This window comes from Uloborus diversus, chromosome 6 (assembly GCF_026930045.1).
Source record: "Uloborus diversus isolate 005 chromosome 6, Udiv.v.3.1, whole genome shotgun sequence".
NCBI lineage: Eukaryota > Metazoa > Arthropoda > Arachnida > Araneae > Uloboridae > Uloborus > Uloborus diversus.
In genome coordinates, this window is record NC_072736.1 from 27,864,949 (window position 1) to 27,887,124 (window position 22,176).

Below are 22,176 nucleotides of genomic sequence, written 5' to 3' on the forward strand. Positions count from 1 at the left end.
TGACTCGTGGACTGGCAAAACCTTTTGAAAAAAACTTGGAAAACTGGGGAAGTTCTTTTCTCTATTTAGTAAAAAATAATGACTCGTTAAATTTTTGCCTTTTTTTTTTCTCAAAAAATAAACTGCATCATAGACTGTTGTGAAAAAAGTTAAAGAAAAATAACCCTGACCGGTCCACTAAGTAAATAAATATATAATGAAATCTTGATATAAAAGAATTTTCACAAAACATTTAAATGTTAAGTTAGTGAATTATTATAATAATTCCACAAGGTTTTAATTATACAAAAACCACAATAACTGAAAATTAATCGCAAAATTCATGGGAAAAAAAATGTCAAATAGGACTTTTTTTTTTAAAGTAAGAATTTTTTTATTTTTATTATGGGTGAATGAACATTTCTGGAGATCAGTGCCGGACCACTGATGTAAGGTATGCAATAAAAAAGGATCAACAGAATTAAACCATGCAAATTAATTTGCACCGTATTGAGAGCAAGAAGTTCATGAATTTAATGAAGAAAATTTCACTTGCAGAAAGTTAACATGAACATATTGTTGGTAAAAGTTACTTTTTATTAAAAAGGATTTACTATTGGAGTTTGTATTTTTAAAAAATAAAATGAAATTGAAAATAACTATTTGTTTCTACGCTTCTAGCATATGGACCAGAAAATTCTTCAGCACTGAAACAATGTAAGCCATAAAGCATTTATCCCTATCAAACTAGATACAGAGTCCCTTTCAAAAAGATACTTCTAATTTTACCATTTGCAAAAAATATCCAGGTTATCCGAGATTGTTCTCTAAGTATTTTAAAAGATCATTTTTTAACACACTTCTCATCCAAAGTTACTGATAAAACTACTGATGGGTCAAAAATATTTTCTTAAATAATTTTAATACATTTTTAGACAAGATTTTTGTGAAAAAGGATTTTCAAATCATGCAGAGATTAAGTGCGAAACCTAGTGTAAAATTGAAACTGCGAGAGCCAAACTTTGAGCTTCTTTGTACCACAACTGTTCTATTAAGTATATTTCAAAGTTGACTGAAGCTAAACAAAGAATAATCACAGAGTTAGTTTTTTACTTTTAATTTGTTTCACATTAATTTGATGGCTATAACTATAGTTCGCAGCAATGAAAGTACTTTTATATTTTGAAATTATGTTTTCATTTTTGTTAAAAATTATTGAGAAACATAAACCTTAAAAAATCTATTTTATTGTGTGCATGCAATTTTTTCTTTCCTTTGAACTTGAAAAGAGTGTTCTTTGAAAACCAAAAACACATGGCTGCAATCAGTTTGCTAATTTGAGCTTTATAATGTTGTGTTGGCAGCTACCTGCAATGCTTTCCCTTCCAACATTGGTTTATTTTTGAGACTCTGAAATTCATTTAAAATCATGTAGGTGCAAATGAAGAAAATTGGTCAAAGTAAAACACGTTAGTATTATCAATTTCAGATTTTTTTCAAGCAGGATAATTATAAAATCAGGAAATGTGTTTTCCTTTCTCACCAAGTTTTACTTATAGCTACTGATTATATAAAATCAATTAAAGACTAAGAGAGAATAACTTTGAAAGTTTATTACAAAGATTGTTTTCAATTATACTAATAAAATCAATCTGTTTTAAAAAGTCAATGTTATTACAGAAACTTGACAGATCTCTGTGATGGAAAGAGAAAAAAAAACCTGAGACTCAACAAAACAAGAATACATGGCACGTGCATACACAATTAACATATCACAATATGCATTAACAATTATTTACATATTATGAACACTAAACAGAGAAACCGAGCATGGAAAAGCTTTTTCAAACAATCCATGTTGCCACCTCGACATATTCAGTATACAGGCGTAGGTGGAGAATGGAACTTTCACTCGGACTTCCCCGATATGAGCTTGCCGGCAGCTGAAATAAAATCAAGAGATTACTGTTAGCACACACGCATATAAACTCAGTTCAGTGTAAAGATAGACCAAAAATAAATAAATGGCAGACCATCCCTCAGACTTGGGCGAGTGCCGTTGCACCCAACTTGACCTTTGATTCTTAGAATGCACTCAACTTGCCCTTTTTGTTTATGAACTGGCACCCTTTTGATTTAAGATTTTTACTAGAAAAAGGAAGGGACCAAGTGTCCCCACCCCTTGTTTTCCTTTGATTTCTTTCTTCAAAGTGAAAATAAGGAACATACCCCCCCCCCCCCCCCACCTTGGATTGCCATTGAGCTGACTATAAGAAATGCATGCCTTCCATTATTAAGTTACTATAAGGTATAAAAAGTGGCCTGGCCATTTTAGAGACTAAACAATGTTCTTCCAAGGGCCTTTCACTTTGGGAGCAATAACAGGGGTCTGACCAGAGGAAAATTGGGTCCGTTAACGGACTTGCCACAAAAATACGATCATTCAAAACGGACCCTTCACAAAATTCCAGTCAACCAAAATGGACCCTTCACAAAATTCTAATCAACAACGAGCTGATGTGTGTGCATCACATGACTTCCTTTTACTCCAATTTAATGTCATTTTCTCATTATTGGGTATTGGCAGTTTTTTATATGATTCAATAGTTTACTCTCTAAATCACCAACAGTGGCCAAATTAAAACCAGATTGAAAAAAAAAAATCGCCAAATTTGTCGCCATGATGTTGTTACTGTTATAGATTTCTCTGAAAATGTTATTTGATCTGCAGCTTGATATTGCTGCCTCAGCACCTTCTTCCTTCTGCTCTCAATCTAAACAATAATAACACATATCTGCAAATTGAACTTAGTACTGCTAACGAATAGAAGAGCTATAGGGTGGGGAAGAAATGGCTAAATAAACATCTAATAAACCTTTTACAGGGACTTGGAAAATATTCCTAGCATTTTACCAGCTCGGCAATTTTTGTGCCTTTATGGTGTGATGTTTCAACGTTACCTTGAGAAGAAATTATATTAGTTTTGAATGGCGCTTGGGTTCCGGTTATAAACCGGAATCCCTGTATTTTTTCTTATGTCAATATCAGGAATCTGGTGTTGTTCACTGTGTTACGTCTCCCCACCTCTTTTTTCTTTTCTTACTCCGAATTGTTGGCGAAAAAGTCGGTGGTTATCAATAGTATTCATCATGTAAACCTAATAGAATGCAATTCTAAAATTGTTTTATTTAAATAAACTTTTTTATTTGCTATTTTTTTACTTTTGTTGCCTTCATTTTGAAAAATGCAATCTCTTCGCATCCGGTATTACAATTGAATCTTACTCGTTTTTTATGCTAACTACGCTTTGTTACGAGGCAAACAAATGAAAATTCTCTTTACTTTTAGTAAAATCATTAATTCAAGCGGAATTCTGCGTTCTTTTAAAACAGTCTAAAAGGTTCGATGGTTTAATTTTATTTTTGCTTCAACTATGTCGATAAACATAAACAATAAGTTTATCATTAACCTTTAATATGCAACTTGAAGAGAATTTTACTAAAATAAATACTTTTATATGCCGTTTTTATACTTTTGATGTCTTCACTTCAAAAATTTTAATCTTTTTACGTCTGCTATTGGAATTGAATTTTTCGCATTTGATGCTTACTAAGCTTTATTCAGAGGTAAGCAAATCAAATTTATACTTATTTTTGCTATAATTACAAATTTTAAATGTAGAAACAAAATTCTGTGCTCTGTAAAAATTTCATGCTCCAAAAAGCTAAATACTGAACCGCTGCCTGAATTAATTTTGGTTTCAATTATTTGGGTTCATTAGTTTTTACTCTCCATACAACATCGACAGAAAAAATTTCTAGTACAATTTAACAAGATGTGGAATGGTATATAGATACCGATACATAAAAGTTGACCATCGTCTGGAGAATGCCTCCTTATTGCTAAGAAAACCTTAAAAATTGCACCAGAAAAGAGAAAGAATGCCACAAAGCTCCCAACAAATTATTTCAATGTCGCAGTTTGGGCCATGAGCCTCTCCCCCCTCCCCCAACGCATTTATTAATGTTTAGAAATTTAAAATTTTTGTTTTTACAAATAAATTTGATTTCTCACAAAAAAAAAAAAAAAGAAAATTCCTTTCACAAAAACTTTGATTTTTCAGAAAAAATGGACCCTGTGAAAAACCCTGGACAGAACCCAGAATAATGAACGAACACCTGGTTTCGTACTGATTAGCCACAGCCGAATTCCCAGAATCAGATTCTTACTCCTTGTTTCAGGGTTTGCATTGCCTTTTATTCAATGGTGGGCTGTTTACACTAATTTCCAGCGTTGATACCGCCAAAGAATACTGGCAGTCATCCTTCCTCCTCATCGTTTCATGGCAAGGGAAATGTTTCTTTGTCCAACATGTCTTTTAAGATAATTCAAACCCTCCTTTCCTTGCAATCAGGGTTGGCTTTTTGCCGGCAGAAACTGGTTATAACCGGTAAAAACCGGTAGAAACTGGCAAAAACTAGAAAATGTTTTTAATAGCTCTAGTAATTACTTAATGAGAGGCAATTAAGTAAAATGAAAAATATAACTCCATTTCGTCATTGCGAAAACTTAATATAATAGTTATTTTTTAATTAGTGTAAAAATATGTTAAATAACAAGACTGACATTTCCAGAGCAAAGTAAAATTTATCATAGTTGAAATTGCTATGTGTTAGAAATTTTAGCCTTGTAATGTTGTAAACATAACAAATTTTTCAGTTTGTTGTTTATAATTATTTTGTTTGCATTTAATATAAAGTGTAATATATATATCAAATATTTAAATAAATACTGATTTATTTTATTTCATTAAACTCTAAAATACAAGAACTTGTCATTTTACACTTAATATAACTGAATAAAGCTATTCTCAAAGAGCTTAAGCAAGCAGTTACAGATAATCATTTACTCGCCTATATGCTCCAACCAAAGTATTTGGGAGTAAATTTATCATGTAATCAAGAAGAAAATGCCTGCACTTTACTCACAAATATTAACCCTGATTATGTACCTTATACCATTGCCTTACAAAACAAATCGGCCCCTTTTCCCAAAACCTATTTTTCTAATCACGTTGTAACAACTACTCCAAATACCACATGGTGGTCCAGTTTCAAAAAATGTGCTATAGATGAAAGTTTTGTGAATCTTGCTTGTTCTTTGAGGATAATGCCAGCTAGTTCTGCTGGGATTGAAAGAATCTTTTCAAATTTTTCCGTTGTGCACAACAAATTGGGAAATTGGTTAGGTTTAGAAACAGCGTCAAAACTTGTATTTTGTTACAGGCTGCTGCAGTGTGAAAACAATGTAAAATTTGATTTTGAATGGTGATAGTGTTGTAAATAAATTGTATTTGGGTTAATATTTAATTATTTTTCTTATACATTTTCTATTGTATGTCAGGAATTGCATTTATATCACTTTTTGAATTTCTGCCATAAATGTGGCAGAAAGGGGTTTTTGCCATGCCAGTTTTAACCGGTTTCTACCAGTGGATTTTACCGCCTCGGCAGAAACCTGCCAACCCTGCTTGCAATGAAATCTATATGCTACACATGAACTCAACCAGATTACTCTGTCAAGGGATTTCAAACAACTAAATGTTAAGGTACAGAATGATTCCTCACCGTCTTTGGCAAGTCCCGCAGCACTGGTGGTGGCCTTGTTGAGGACATCATCAATAGACTTCCTGTTCTTGAGGAAGACCGGCCTGATCACCCTGTGGTACAAGAACTGAGAACCATTGTTGGAGATGGGAGCAAAGCACCATATCAGAAAAATACACTGGTGAGGAAGAAAAAAATCAAGGTAACATTTATATTAAGTTACTATTCACAAAATGGAAACATTAATCAAACATAATTTTCTATCATCTACTTCTTGGCTTTCATAATATGAAGAGTAAAACAAGATGGTTAAAAGGAACAATGCTGTTTCATTTCAAGTCCTTAGATGAGAAATCAACGTGTAGGTTAAAAAAATATATAGTTTTGTTTTCAATTTAAAAGGATATTTTAGACCAACAATTCTCATTTTCCTTTGGAAAAAAAACTGAGACAAGAAATGTTTTTATTTATTCTTTTTGAAAAATGAGTGTGTTAAAATTGGTATCTATATTAAAGATTTACATTTCTGATTAATTTTTCTGCATTTCACAAATTTATAGATTGGAAAAAAAGTAGTCATGTGTTATCCTTTTAATTTACCTAGAAATATTTACTTAATTACTTAAAAACTATGGGCCATTTCACGGAAAAACAGTCATTTTGTTCTGCATGTAACGCCTCATATATTTCATTAAAAATAATACTTTAAAATATTAATGAACAATTTTTTTCTGCATTAAAATACTAATTTATTTGTGATTTCTTCAACAGAAAATTGTCATTACACTTTAAAATTACTACTTTTTAATGAAATATATGAGCTGTCATGTACAAGACAAAGGGTTGACGTTTTCGTGGAATGGCCCAATAAGTATTTTACTGGTGTTAATGGTAAATCAGAAACTAATACTTTGAAATAACTAATCTAAAACTCATTTTTTTAGATACTGTCATTGACCTGCCCACAACAATGTAAGTGTTCAAATGTTCCATTTCAAAATGGGTAAAATTAAATTACCTTCATCAGCCAATAGAATGGAACAAAATCCAAAATAATTTCTGAGAAAAATTCCAAAAGACTAAAGGCAGCAAAGGTCACCCAGTATGTCAGCCATTTTGTGTCATCAATCTTAGTGTCTGACTCCAGAGCTATCATCCTGCAAGATAAAACTATATCATTAGCAGAGAAATTTAAAATTTCTTATATCTGTTTTCATAACACAAAAAATTTTAATCTAAAGCAACAAATTTCAATTTGAAGCAACACAAAATTTTTATTCCACCTTCACAGAGAAATACTATGATATAAAACTTGAAATACTAGAAGAATTTAAAATTTTTTATTTTAAAAATCAAATTTTAATTTCAATCTAGATTACAAGAACTTCAGATATATTTAAAAGATATTGAACTCTCAGTTGATCAACTTACAATGAAATCCTTTTTTTTCTATTTTTTTTCCTTTAAAAAAAGTACTTTTGTAGAAAAGAACATTACATAATGTTCAGCATAAAATCTATTAAAATAGTTTTATATCATTTAACTGAAACAAATTTGCCAATTGAGTCATTTTGCAATATTTTGTTCAAATGTCCAGTCTGCAACATAACACTTGTTTTGCCATTACAATTTAATTTATTGCTGTTAGAACTTACTGGAAATAAAATAATGTGCTTATCAAACAGCAATGCTTGAAAATACAGTCGAACCTCCATATATCGAACTTCCACATATCGAAATTTTTTATATATCGAAATCCCAGCAAATTTCTATGTTCATTACATAGAAAAATAGTTTCGATAAATTGAAAAAATCTCTATATATCGAAAAAAAAATTTCGAGACATTCGTAGATTTTTTTCCACTTCAGACTGTTTGACTCATGAAAAATGAAAATTAGGGGAGAAAATTATGTTCACTAAAGGTTGCTACGAAACTCATAAGAAATCTGGGTTTGAGGGGTGTGTAGATAGGTCGTTGTTCCGTTGCGGAGTTCTTAAATTCCCTCAAGTTCATTTCAAATCTAAGTTGTAACCAGTAACACTGTAAAATCAGTTTCAAGTTATCCCTTTTGTCTGTTGATTATCTTTTTTAGTCTTTTTAGCTTCAGTAAAAATCATTCAAGTTAAGTATATTGATTTTTTACTTTTCTCTCAAAACGAAACCCCCGTAATGTTGCGAATCAAGTTAATTGCCGAAAAATGATGATGTATGACGGCGCAAAAATGTAATTTCTGTTATTTTATTTTTCAACTTTCATTTAATCCGATGCTCATATAAATTAAATTGGGCTTTATACACGAAAATTTGCTTTAATTTTAGTGTTTTAGGAGATTTGTACGATAAAATAAGATCGTTTCTATGTATCGAAATTTCTATATATCGAATCTTTTTTCGGAAATTTGCTACTTCGATATATGGAGGTCCGACTGTATTGTGATATTTTCAATCAGCACAAACTGAAGTCTTCAAAATAGTAAATGAATCCTCAAACAATTATTTTCTTACATTGTTATTACAATATGCAGACTTAAAATTGACGCATTCTTTCATTATTTAATCTAATATTTCATTCAAATTTTTTTGTCAGTTTTAATGGAGGTCATTTGATATTAGTTCTTGCACTCATTTTCTTCTGTTAGCCTCTTTTACACAGTTATATGATTCAGAAATAAAAAATATGCTTTAGTCTGTGCACAGTCATAAGACACTTTTTTTCTGACCAACATTTAATACTTCACAAGGCACTTATGATATGAATTAAAATTGTTACATCACTAATCATTTTATGAATATAAAATAAAAAAGGAATATTATATTACTTTGTTACATCAATGATGTATAAATACAACATAAAATATAATACATAACATTTTGGTTATTTTTTTAATGATAAATTAAACAATATTACAATGATTAATATATTTTTTGTATTGAAAATACCGTAGTTGAAAAAAATTGATAATTAAAATATCAAAATACCATGATATTTTCAAAATAAATATTGTGATATATATCATGATATATATTGGTGAACCTTATCAAACAGTGAATTAAACTGTTCTGTTATGACAAAAAAAAAAGTCTTTGAACTCAACTTCAGACAAAATACTGTGAAATTGCCTAAGGGCTGGCACAGATTGAAATTAATCACATGCAAAAGATAATGTCTTATGAATGCATGAACAAGTTTTTCAGGACAGTTGCAACAAATTGAATTTAGTTAACTATTACAATTATAACAATTAATACATTAAAGTAAATGTAACAAATGTAAATACTATTGTTAAAATACAATTTTGATTTAAAGCTCTAAAAATTTAATCATACTCACGAGGCGTATGCAGGGTATCCAAATCCAATGGCATTGCAGATGAGTTCGGCACCTTTACCCAGGATCATATACAGCGCCCATATTACTCCGAATCCTAGAATAAAAACTCAAAATATTTAGTTCAAGTTGACAAAAATATCTGTTCACTGAGCTACTTATTATACATTTGTTGAAATGGACTTTATTTAAAACATGCTGTTTTATCATAAAACTATTTCAATTCAGGCTATAATCTTGATATCAAAAGAAATTATTCAAGTTTTTTTTTTTTTTTGTTCTTGAAATTGTTTGCAAGATTATAATGCTGTGCACAGCCAGAAACACTTTCTGAAGGGGTTTTTTGATGAAGGGTTTCCGATGAAAAATAGCTTCTGGGAGGGGGGGGGGGGTAATACCAAAATACCTACTGGAGAGGGTTTTGATTAAAAATACCTTCTGGAAGGTTTTCTTAATTAAAACAGTTCTTTCACACGCATAAACTACTATATTAAAATTTGCATTTATGTTAAAATCAATGTCTCTGGGGAATGTTTTCACCCTCTCCCCTTTCAGGGTTCGTACGCTCCTTCAAAACGCCTCCAATACTCCTTCATTTATAAAAATTTTTTGAAGGGCCCTTCAAACTCCTTCATTTTGGTCGCTTTCAAAACTCCTTATCTTTTAGAGAGTTCTAGACTACATAATCTTCCTCTATAACAGAAACTTTAAATACTTCAATTGACAACTAACTTTGTCACTAAGGCGATTTTAATGTAATAATTTTGTGCATTTATTTTTTTCGATTTACAAATTGATCATAGTTAATAAATAAAAGTTGAAGGTGAAAATTTTATTAGAAGACTAAGACATTTCATAAGTGAAGTAAAACATGCTTAAATGGTGCTTGGCTATTTTTTCAAGTTTTATGATTGTTTTTTCCTCCACCACTCTCAGCAGAAAAAGTCAAGTTGTCTAATTATTATTTAAATATTTATAAAACTACATAAGTAAATGTACTACATTAAGTGATTGCGTTAAAAAAAACAGTTGTTTAGTTAGTTGCAGTTATGATATTGTAAACAGGGTCATCCACAAGTGATGTCATGTTTTGAGGAGGAGAGGGGCTCATGACATTGTGACAAGGGGAAGAGTGCAGAGCCCGACTAATTAAAAGTGAGGCCCAAGGCCCATAATAATTTTGAGGCCTCCTGAAGGTTATTATATTAAAAATGTGTGTATTTTTTGTATAGTTGTAATGCTATGCATAATTCTTTAAGTAATTTGGGTCCCCTTAGGGAGAGGGAAGCCTAGACCTAGTAGGCCTGTGCGATAATCAGACTCTGTAGGGTGACAAAAAGTGACATCACAGTTATTGTAACAATATGTTTGTAAAAAATATGACTTGACAAGAGAAGTTTGGGGTGAAGTGTGACACTTTGTGATAAAGGGTGCTGATGGTTGAATATATTGAAAAAAAGTTGTGACATCATTTCTCACATTCCATTAGTACTCCTTCAAAATCTCATTTTACTCTTTCAAAACTCCTTCATTTTATTTCTGAGATTGAATACGAACTCTGCCTTTCTTGCTACGTCCCTGCTGTGTAATAATAAATGCAGGTTATAATGCAGTAGAAGTTTCTTAATCTATTTTTTCTTGTTATAAAGAAACCCTGAACATTGTAAATAAATGTGCAAACTTAAAACAGTTTCAAAAAATGATGGTTTTAATTTTTTAAAGGAAAACAGGGATGAAACTTTATTGATCCCATAGAACACTAAAATTCCTATTTTGCAGGTCTGATGGCTGATTTTGTGGTCATGGATTCCGCCGTCCACTGTTATAGAAACAGTGCTATCTCCTTTAAATTTCTTCCCACTTAGAACATTTAACATTTTCCTAAATTGAGATTCCCAAACTTTTTCCCTTTTTAAAATCTTGCACACAGCCTTGAAAATCTTCATTAATATTTCACAACAATAAGCTTTCATCTTTTTAAGAAAAGGCTTTAAAATACAATCAACTCTGCATGGACAAAATTTGTTGGTGGAAAAATAAAATTTCATTTCCGAAATTTTATCAATAATCTACAATTTATTTAACACAATGTTTTACATTATAAATCAAAAAATTTACACTAAAGTACCTGAAAATTAAAAAGCATTTTATAATATTTAACACTACTATAAACAACTGGCCATTTATTAAACCTAAGCTTTACAGAGTGTGCCTCTTTTAGAGCAAGAGATAAAAAAACACTGCTGTATAAATAAATCTTGAATCACAGCAGTATTGTTATTTAAACATTTGTTAGTCACATGAAACTAATTGGCGCCAATTTTATGGCAACAAAATTCATGGTCTCCCGCCGATTCGCGTGAATCGAAGCACTCGTTAAGGAAAAGAAACTTCCGAGGACGTGTAATCAAGCGTTAAAAGTAGTAAAAAAACTGACGAAATTAGTGAATAATCAGCTGCTGCTACATGAAAACTAACCTATGATCCAAGGTCATTGGTTTTGGCGCAACCCAGGTGAAACTCCGGAAAAACTGGCACGTGTAACATTAAAATGCGCATCAATCAAAAAAGAAATAAAATTTGAACAATATTTGGAAAAAAAAGATAGCCATGAATAAAGTTTTCAGCAATTCAGACAAGAAAATTCCCTTTGATTTTCTAATAATTGTAGAATGTCTCGTTTGGGAAATTTATAATGGGATATCAGACGCACGTATACAAAATTTACATAAAATACTATTGATGTTGTTCAGACTTTACAATAGAAAATATAACACAAAATATGAGCAAAGAGCGGTTTTATTTATTTATTTTTATTCATTTATTTATTTTTGAATCATATCCAGCTTAAAATAACTTCAAAACTTAACTACCAACTATGTTTCACGGCAATTTAATTTTAAAATTCATTATTTTCTAAGATATTATAGCCTCAGAAAACCAGAGCTTTAATCACTATTATTAATTAAATGGAGGCTTTTCAGCCGATAAGTAAACAATGCATGATATTGAGATAATATCCAGCGCATAAAAGTTGCATTACTATGCATAAACTCTATCAAGAATGCTACAAAAATGATTAAGAGGAAAAGATTTCCGGCATAATTATTTTAGCAGGAAAAACTTTTTCTTACCTAGCGCTAAATGGACTCGTTTAACTCCGGTGAGTTGCTCCGCTTTTTCGAGATATGGAGTAATAATTGATTTTTGATGTAAAATTTTGTCAAGCTTTTCCATGAAACTAGCGTATGTCGCAGACATTTTTAAAAATTCTTGCACAAACAAAGGGGAAAAATGAAGGGGACGGTTTAAGACGAAACGAAGGTGGAATCGTTGACGACGGAAAAGTCGTTACGTTCACGAAACAATCACAAGCTCCACAAGGGAAAGAGAGTTGAGAGACTCAAGTTGGCTGCTGGGTATTTAAATCACGTGGATGAAAAGAAGACATGGAAAGGTAGGGGGTATGTTCGAATAGAGTAACCCTTGACAAACCAGTCGTGTGGTCCCAGCCTTGACAAGAGTCCCGCCTTGACCAAAGACCTCTGCCTTGATTCCCAGTGAGCTCAAAGGAAAAAAGAAGGCTCGAAGGCACACACAGGCGGGGGAAAAAACCGAAGGCGCACAGGTTTGGGAGAGAAAAAAAAATTAATTTGAATTCTAAAATTTTGAATTCAAATTATATTTTTCGCAGTCACGAGTTCCGACAGGACCCTATTCATGGAGTTATTGTTTCCAGAAACGGCTCCTGTCCCCTCAAGCCTGCCCCTCCTCTTGGACGGTTACGTGTGTATAGTTGTGTGTGTGTGCAGGCGTGTGAGTATGTAAGCGCGCGTGCGTGTGTGCGTAGACCTGTGTGTATGCAGGTAAGCGTGCGTGTGTGTGTATGAGCGTGCGTGTGCGTAGGACAAGGACGCCACTGACCAGGAGATGCGGATTCCGGAAGACTGCTCAGGACCAGAGGAGACGCGCCTGCAGAGGACGGTGGTGCTGCAGAGGCCCCTGGTCCAAGCGAAAAAATCAGCGTAACGCCAAGGACAGTCAAATGTGAACAATAAGCAACCGTGAGTGCTCAAAAAAAAGAAAAGAAAGGCGCCCTGCAAATAAAAAAGAAAGAGAAAAATGAAGGCTCACGCTCAAATGTTCGAGGACTAAATGAGGGCACAAAAGAAAATCAGAAAGTGCTCAGGTTTGGGGATGGAGAAAAAAAAAAGTCGCACAGGTTTTGAGAGCGCAAAAAAGCCCAAGGCACACAGCTTTAGGGTACAAAAAAAAAAAAAAAAAAAAGACACACACGTTCGAGGCCGCGAAGAAAGAAAGAAAAAAGTCGCTCATGGTTCAAGTGTGCAAAAAAAAAAAAAAAAAAAGTGGGCGCGCAGGCTTTACGGCACAAAAAAAAACGAAGGCGCAAAAAATTTAAACAAAATAACAAAACCACACCAGGCGCACAGGTTTGAGGGCACAAGGAAAAAAATGAAAGCGCACCAGTTCGAGGGCACACAGGAGAGAGGGCGCATCAGCCCGCTGGCCGATGGGCAGGTTGAATCCTTTATCAAATTCGCAATAACAAAAAATGTTGATTAAAATTGCAATCAATACTGTTAAAACCTGTGCGCGTCTGTCATTGTCTGTCCTATCCTCCTGTCCATATGCTGGTACCGTTTGGATAAAGAACATCCAGGGAAAGCCATTCTGCTCTGTACCTCTCTACTCCTTATGGTCGGACTTTCAAGGGTAAATCAATTTCCACCCGCCGCAGGCAACAGTGAGCCACCGCAGGTGGTGAACGAGGTTTGCGAGCGAAACGAACCGGCGAGGAGCCCCCTAGTTTTTTCTCACACTTTCTTTGAACGTCTGTCTGTGTCTGTAATCCTATCTTCCCCAGACTGGCAATGTCTGCAAGGGTGCCCACCCCCAAAGAGCAAAAGGCGAACCCTCCTAAATACAGCGGTGTTTCCCTAAGAGCAAGGGACCTCCCCCTCCCCAAAAAAAGAGTAAAATACCCCTCAAATCAGCCCCCTAAAAATTTCAATTGCGTAGTCTGCGCCGTATGATCCCCTCCCCCTCTTGGTGGACACACCTGATGTCTGCCAGGTCAATACTGATACCGTTTGATCTACGGAAAGTCATTCTGTCCTGTTTCACCCCTCTAAACCTTAAAGGGTTGGACATCCAGGGATAAATATTATTAAAATCATTAATTGTCACCAGCCGCAAGTGGCATTGAGCCACCGCACGTAGGTGGGAGAAACGAGCAGGGGATGAAGTCCCCTAGTACTTTTATTAAAATTTATCTAAATTTTTTAAAGCATTATAAATATGATTTGCACACATACTAGAAAGTGAAGTTATATATTAAAAAATAATTTAAACCCATACTTATCAGGTCGTTATTTAGGGCTGGGGAGGGCGGGAGGAGGTTCAAGAGAGGGGAAAATTGCTCTTCTGGCTTTGAGAAAATGACATGTTTCCTCCCTCTAATTCTAGAAATACTTGGAAGTCGCGGACCTGCCGGTTTTATTTGATTAGATGAATTTAAAAAATCGATCAATTTTTTAAATATTTTTTTTTAATGCGTTTTTGCTCGGTTAACCTATATATCGCACACCTAATACAACACTGCCACATTTGCAAAACTACTTTTCGGGAGAAATCCATTTAAATATAGTGAGCCTTAACTTAAGATATTATCACACTAACACATATCAAAAATAAGTTTTTTTTTTTCGTTTGTGACTGGCTTGCATCTTAATAGAACTAATAAAAATGCACCAGGATATGTACAGGGCCGACGCCAAGGAGGGAGGGGGGGTGCTACGCCCGTCCAGTTTTTTAGAAATGGGGCCGCCAATTTCCTTTTAGCGATGCAAAAAACGAAGAAAACGGGAGACTCTTCGTTGTTCAAAAAAAAAAAAAAAATATAAACGAACAATTGAAATAAGTAACTGAAAGAATTTTTTCTGTAAAATTTGAATAGAAAATGTAATTCTAAAATACAATTTAGGAACATCCATGAAACTCCTTTATTAAGATTATTTAAGTAAGGGCCGCGGAAATGTAAGCTTCAAACATTTTTTAACACATAAAAAAAGTACTTAGTGCACTATTCACTAGGCTGCAGATTGGGTATGTCTGGCTAATCGGAAACTATGGGCCCGACTCAAATTAAAGTATTATGCGTAGAATGAAATTAGCATAATGGGAGGGAAGACCGGCGACAAAACTAACATGGTGCACGCTTTGTCTCTCGGCGTCCCTGGTTATACAAAACTTTGCTTCATGCTTCATCAGTTTAAGAAAATAGATAAATTAATAGGATAGCTTCATTGAGACCGCCGAAACATTCCCACATGTAATTAAATTAAGTGGAGAAAAACCCATGGGTCGCCGAAATATATTTTAAATAAATAAAAAAAAAACAGATAATGCAAAAAGAGATTCAAAGTATTGCAATGAATACTCCCACAAGAAGCTCTAAATGTTTGAATGTAAAAATCGTAAGTAAGTCAAAGCTTGATCAAGAGATGCAGGAGGCACATTTGAAATAAAATGAAGTGGAATCAAGACCTAAGGTATCGTAGAAAATTACCACATCCGTTCAAAATGTTAAAAGTTCTCTTTCTGGGTCCGCAGACGCATGTATTTCAAGGAAACAAAAATATTAGGCTGGATATTGAAAATTTTACAACGGAAAATCCAAGCAAAAAATGGTTTTCGGCAAAGGAAAATTGAAAGAAAGTCTTGCCGCAATATTTTTATCAATGATTAAAATTTAAAATGAAGATAGGGATATAGCCAAACTGTGGGAAGAGCGGGGAACTCCAAACCCTTCTTTTTACGTCCTCAAAGCCGGCCTGGAAATGAGTTTTTAAAACTTGGGTTTTGAAAAATTCCGGGAAAAGTTCTCAAACCCCACCCCGACCTAACGTCATTAAAGATGGCCTACACATGAGTATCTAGGACTGCAATTTTGAAAAACCATGAGAGTGCTTCCAACGTAACCCTCGATAAAAGTCCTCTGAATTACTCATTCATCATCATTCAAGATCGAATAAATTTCAGCGTTTGGACTTTAATTTTAAAAAACTCCCTGAGGTCTCCCGAACCTGTATTCTCCTCCTAACATTACCAAAGATCCTCAAAAATTTCATTGTTAAGGCTTCAATTCAGAATTTTTTTCGAGGGAGATCTCCCAACCTCCTACTCCTCGAACGGTATTGAATATTACCTACGATTGCGTTAATTGAATTTCAATTTTGAAAATTTGCCAGGGGAGGACTCCGAATCTCTCCACCCATTAGCATTTCCAAAAATATTCTGAAACTGCGTTTTCTACAAATCGAAAATGTTTCGAGAGAAATGCTCCTTTCTCTCTCTGTTTAGCTAACATCATCGAAAAACGTCTTAAATCCCGCTTTTAGTGCTTTAATTACGAAAAATTTCTGTGCGCGAGCTCCTTCAAAACTCCCCCCCCCCCTCTTTCATCGAAGGTTGACTTAAATTACGTTTTCGGAGCTTTAATTTCAAAAAACTGGCGGTGCACATTTTAACAAAAAAAAAAAAAAAAAAAAAAAGGCCTACAACCGCATTTTCATGGCTTCAATTTCAAAAACTTTCGGGGGGATGGTCCCCGCATCTCTCTTTCCCTTAATATTACCATTGATCGTATAAAACTGCATTTTTTGAACTACAATTTTCACATTTTTCCCGAGGGAGAGCCCCCGGACCCCCCTTTGCCTGTAACAATCAGAAAAAATATACACAATTGCGTGCTTGGAATTTGACTTTTGGAAAATTATCGGGGGGTGACCCCCCAGTCCCTTCCTCTTTGAACATCACCATAGATAGTCTAAAACTGCGTTTTTCAGATAACAATATTAAAAAACTCCCGGAGGTGAACCCCTGGACCCCATCTCTTCTGAACATAATCAATTATAACGTACAATTCTGTTTTGATAACTCAAATTTGGAAAAATTATCGGGAGAGTACTTTCTTGGAGCACCTTTCCCCTTCTTCCCTAACTTAAAATATAGTCTAAAACTGCGTTTTTATGTCTTCAATTTTGAAAAACTTCCAGAAGGTAGCCCTCTGACACCCCCTATTTCTGATTGGATATTATCCTTTAACATGACTATCCCCGCTAAACCAGAAGCTGAATCTTCTCTCTCTCTCTCTGCACATTGGAACACGCGTTTGAAGCAATAAAGGGGCCGCCAAATGCGTACCCCCCCCCCTCAGATTTTTGACTTAGCGACCGCCCTGGATATGTATAAAACACAAAATCGACAATTTTGGATTTGTGGCGGTGTTGTATTAGGTGTGAGGTATATAATTGGAATATCTTTTTAAGATCATTTTACCAAGGCTGAGTAGTCGGAGTCGGAGGAAAAATGGCCGACTCCGAACCCTGGGATATTGAAACGTCCGACTCCGTCTTTTTTTTCAATTTTTTACTCTCATGGGAAGGGGCGTAAACACCCTAAACAGTGATTGGAATATTAGTTATTTTTTAATGAAATTTTCGTTTTGTGTTTTATTGCAAACTTAAGATACATACGACGTTGGAAATTCAATTTGACAATCAAATTTTCCAAAATAGTTGCGATTTTTTCTCAAAAACCCCATATTCAAAAAAAAAAAAAAAAAACGGGGAGGATTAATTTGCTCTCCTTTTAATGTTTAACAAATTAATGTTGATCAAATCGTGTGAATTCAATTTTTGAAAATTAACGTTAGAGAAAGAAGCTTTCTTGCGAAGCACCCATCGGGTGTCACCCGGGGGAACCCAAAGGGGGGGGGGATACCCCAAGTTAATTTAAGAGTTTATAAAAAACATAAATACTTTAATTTTGAAATATTTCCTTAATAAATCTTAAATTATATTTCCTCTATAAGATTTTAATGAAAATAGGGTACTATGTTGCTGGGAGAGGATGGGTTACATATGCGTCTAGAGCAAATTTTACACAAAATGCGGTGGCATACAGCTTTGTACGAATAATAGCTTTGAAACTATACCTTTATTTCTTCTCTCATTTTGAACTTAAATTGTAAAATTAACTTCTATTGGGCACTGTAATCAAGAAATCATATATTGATTTTATTTCATACCTTTTAATGAGAACCAGGTTTATAGAATAGTCAACAGATTTTAAAACCTACGTTATGTTTTATTGGATCTTTTGGATTAGCACTTTCGTGGCAAAATTTGTTTAAATTTACCCCCTCCCTCCACCCTAGAATTTTCTACCCTGTCTACGGGCCCCGACTTGCCCAAGGGATAAATTTTTTTATACCTTTTTTTTTTTTACTGAGAGCAAAGTAAAAAATATATTATTATTATTATTTGAAAGTGATTGCTTCCGATTTAAAAATTGCTTCTTATTACAAAATATTAGGAAATAAAACCTTTGCTGACAGTTGCTAAAAGTTAAAGAAAGATCTAAAAACAAACAGAGCGGAGGTAGCTATTAACAGAAAGTGAAAGTACGATAAATAAAGAAGCCAGCTAGTTGCTAATTACAGTTATTTTTTTATTAGTGGGTATTCATACATAAATTGAACCAACTTGTAGTCAGTTTTTTTTTTTTTTTTTTAATGTAAAGACAGTCAATGAAAATTAGAAAAAAAGATGCCCAGAGTTGGAGTCGGCATGTTTTCCAACGACTCCGACTCCTTTACCCAAAAATCAGTCCGACTCCACAGTCCTGCATTTTACCCAATATCGGACGTCCTATGTTATGAATTTTGCTTTCATACAAAAAGCGGTGACAATTCAATAATTTAGTTTTTGGCACAAATCAACTTCGAAATCTCAGCATAGCTAAATAGTACTTAGTATAACTTTAATTGATATACAGTGAAACCTGTGTAAGTTGACCACTTGCGGAGCACTACTTTAGTGGTCAACTCAAGCAGGTGGTCAGCTTACAGAGGTTGATTTTTTTGAAAAGGGCCAATTCCGTGCTTCCGTGCCTGAAAAAAGCGGTCAACTTAGAAAGGTGGTCAACTTACAAGGGTGGTCAACTTCACAGGTTTTACTGTACAAGTAGGTCGGGTGACGGGTCGGTGCGAACAAGCTGGTTGAGTGACTGGAATAGATTTGTTGGATTAGGCAATCGATCGGCGCAGTTGAGCGTTTTCAGAGTTCGACTGTTATACCTTCCTTAAGGGGTATAAATATTCTTACTTTAGTTGTTTTTTTATAAAAATTCATAAAGTATAAACACTTGAGTTATGTTTGAAAAAATATTTTTTCATAGAACAAGTAGTAAGACTAAAAAAATAAAAGCAAATTAATATAGTAAAAAAATAAAAACACCCTTTTTAGCAATATGTACTAAAAAGTAAAAAATAACCTTAAATGTAGTATGCTCAGCAGCGAGAGGATGTCCCACAGCTAAAGTATTACTTATTTTTTTGAATGAAATTAAAAAATAGGAAAAAAATAACTGAGTAAACAAATAACTTCAAGGTAAAAAAAAGGCGTAGAAGGCTTGATGTTAAAACGTCTCATCGGTGTTTTAAAATGATGCGAAATTCTTGACAAATGTTAATTGAGAGCACCCCATGCTTTTTTTTTTTTGCATTAACGTTATTTGCTTGATCAGTTATTTTATTCTTATTATTTTAAAGTAATTCAAAAAAATAAGTCATACTTCTTAGCTGTGGGACATCCTCTCACTGCTGAACATACTTTACATTAAAAAAGACTGTTTCTGGCTTTTTAGTTCACATTGCCACCAAAAAATGTTTTTTCCTTTTTTAGTTTTTTTTTAAACTATTATTATTATTATTATTATTATTTTTCGGTGCTTCCTTGATACTTAAAAAACTACAAAAGTAAGACATCATTTTATTTTAATTTTCACCACCATCGGCGAAAACTAAACAAACAATTCATTGTGGCTGTTTTTCGAAAAATTACTATGAAAAATTGATTGGATTTTTGAATTAGCACTGTTAAGAGCTAAAGCTAATGCTACGCTCGAGTCAGCTAGTTTACATGCATTTGAAAATTATATATAAGAAATGTCAAATCTAAAAGAGACCTGCATTTCCAACTACCTTTATCTTTAATACATACTTCTGCATTTCATGTTCTATATGTTTGAGTAAACAAGTTTTGAGTATTGTTGAGGCAAGTATGAGTAATGTTGAGTGCCTCTCAGCCTTCTTTAAATACCTCTTTACATTCTGCCCCTTTAAATTCGACCCCTTTAAATTCTGAGGATTCCCCAAAAAGGGAAAAATTATCTCTCTTTACAACCCCCACCCCTAAAATTTTCAATGGTTCAGTATGCGGCATGGTGAAATTACGCTCTCTTCCCAGTGATCAGAACACTCAGAATTTGAAACTGAATGTGGTAAAGGATAATCGAAACTTGCTATTATATGAAAATATATAGATAATTTCGAAGACAAAATTTGATATTTCATCATATAACTATGCTTAAAAGTGCAGGCGGACGTGTCTCCCCACTTTTCAAAAAATACCCAAACGCTCCCCCCCCCCACTTCTATTTCTCCTTACATCCTCCCACCAGTGTTTTTTCTCAATTTTTTTGCTCCGAGGGGGGGGGGGCACTTTGAGGAGACCGCCCCCCTCTTCCGAAATGAATTGAAAACTACAGATTCTATGTAACAAAAATATTATTTTGAAATGTGAATTTAAATTTATCTTAATGATTGGTTTGCCCCCTCGTAGGAACATGCACATAAATTTCAGAACCCGTCACAAATGACTTTTTCGGACCCTTCCATATTATTACTCTTACATATATTTTACTCTTCATTCAATTAGTATTATTCACGTCCCCTATCTTCGAATCTTGACTTAGAAAAGCTGAAAGTCTGTGTGTTGGATCTCTCTGGATGTCTGTTACGCGCACAGCGCCTTGATTGTTCGGCCGATTTTCATGAAATTTGGTACAAAATTAGTCCGTAGCATAAGGGTGAGCATCTTGAAGCGATTTTTCGAAAATTCAATTTTGTTCTTTTTTATTCCAATTTTAAGCCCATTTTACCGAGCGAATTATCATAACATGGACGCGAAAATTAACATAACATGGACGAGCCAATTACCATAACATATTGGCGAGAAATTCATCATCCATTATTTATAAATATACAGGCGAACCAAATGACCTTTTAATTTTCTACAACGGGCAAAGGCGTGTGGAAACCGCTAGTAGTTACATAAAAGTTTTAAAAACCTGCCCAAACTAAAAAAAAAAAAAAAAAAAAAAATCCAAATTTGTCGCTATGGTTAAAATCATTATTACTAATAATAAAGCTCAAAGTCTCTCTGTCAGGAAGATATCTGGGTCTCTGTGACGTGCATAGCGCCAGCGCCTAGACCGTTTGGCCGATTTTCATGAAATTTGGTACAAAGTTTGTTTGTAGCATGGGGGTGTGCACCTCGAAGCGATTTTTCGAAAATTCGATGTGGTTCTTTTTCTATTCCAATTTTAAGAACAAAACTATCATAAGATGGACGAGTAAATTACGAAATTATCATAACGTGGAACAGTAACATGGGCACAAGCCAATTGGCGAGATACGAAATTATCATAACGTGAAACCGTAACATGGGTACAAGCCAATTGGCGAGAAAATTCACCACACATTATTTGTAAATATACAGGCGAACCAAAAGACCTTTTAATTTTTCTATTACGGGCAAAGCCGTGCAGGTACCACTAGTATGTTATAAAATGTTACCCTATAAATAGAATTTCAAGTTTTTAATATCATCCATTGTATTAGTAACGCCGCAAATTTATAGAGATACGTTTTTCTCCGGTTATCGCTCAAATATGTAGATCGGTATCGGTTCAAAGTCGCAAAATCGGGTATTGCACTGTTACTCTCAACAAAATTGTCACCAAGGAAATCATTGATCTATCAGATATTCAGAAGGCGATTACAAACGGTGTTCTTTACATAATGAATTAGAAAAATCACGAAATCAGATAAAAAGGAAATAAATTGACAGGTGTAATCATCAGAATAAGATAAGATTTCACTGCCACCAGCCACACGAAATGAGATAGCCACAGTAATTCAATTATTCTGATTTTTTGTTTTCTTTCCCATCAATTTCTGACACGCAAACTTTTTACACTCCTTCTCCTTTCTTACTTTGCCTTATAACGGGGGTTGGAAACCCAAACGAGCAGGGTGCGGAGCCCCCTAGTATTAAAATATAAACTAATCCACCAACTCTATTGTTCATCGCCTAACTTACTAAACGACCA

The 22,176-nt window shown here is 34.0% G+C and overlaps 1 protein-coding gene across 1 annotated transcript; it reads right to left on the reverse strand.

Annotated features, from left to right (window-relative positions):
• Positions 1-1,577: 1,577 nt before the first annotated feature.
• LOC129224077 (receptor expression-enhancing protein 5-like) lies at positions 1,578-12,311 on the reverse strand. The gene is made up of 5 exons (XM_054858478.1): positions 12,051-12,311; positions 8,920-9,013; positions 6,605-6,743; positions 5,608-5,764; positions 1,578-1,922 (listed from the first exon to the last, which is right to left on the reverse strand). The coding sequence occupies exons 1-5, from the start codon at positions 12,175-12,177 to the stop codon at positions 1,888-1,890; spliced, it is 552 nt and encodes a 183-aa protein (XP_054714453.1). The 5' UTR covers positions 12,178-12,311; the 3' UTR covers positions 1,578-1,887.
• Between the last annotated feature and the right edge of the window lie 9,865 nt (positions 12,312-22,176).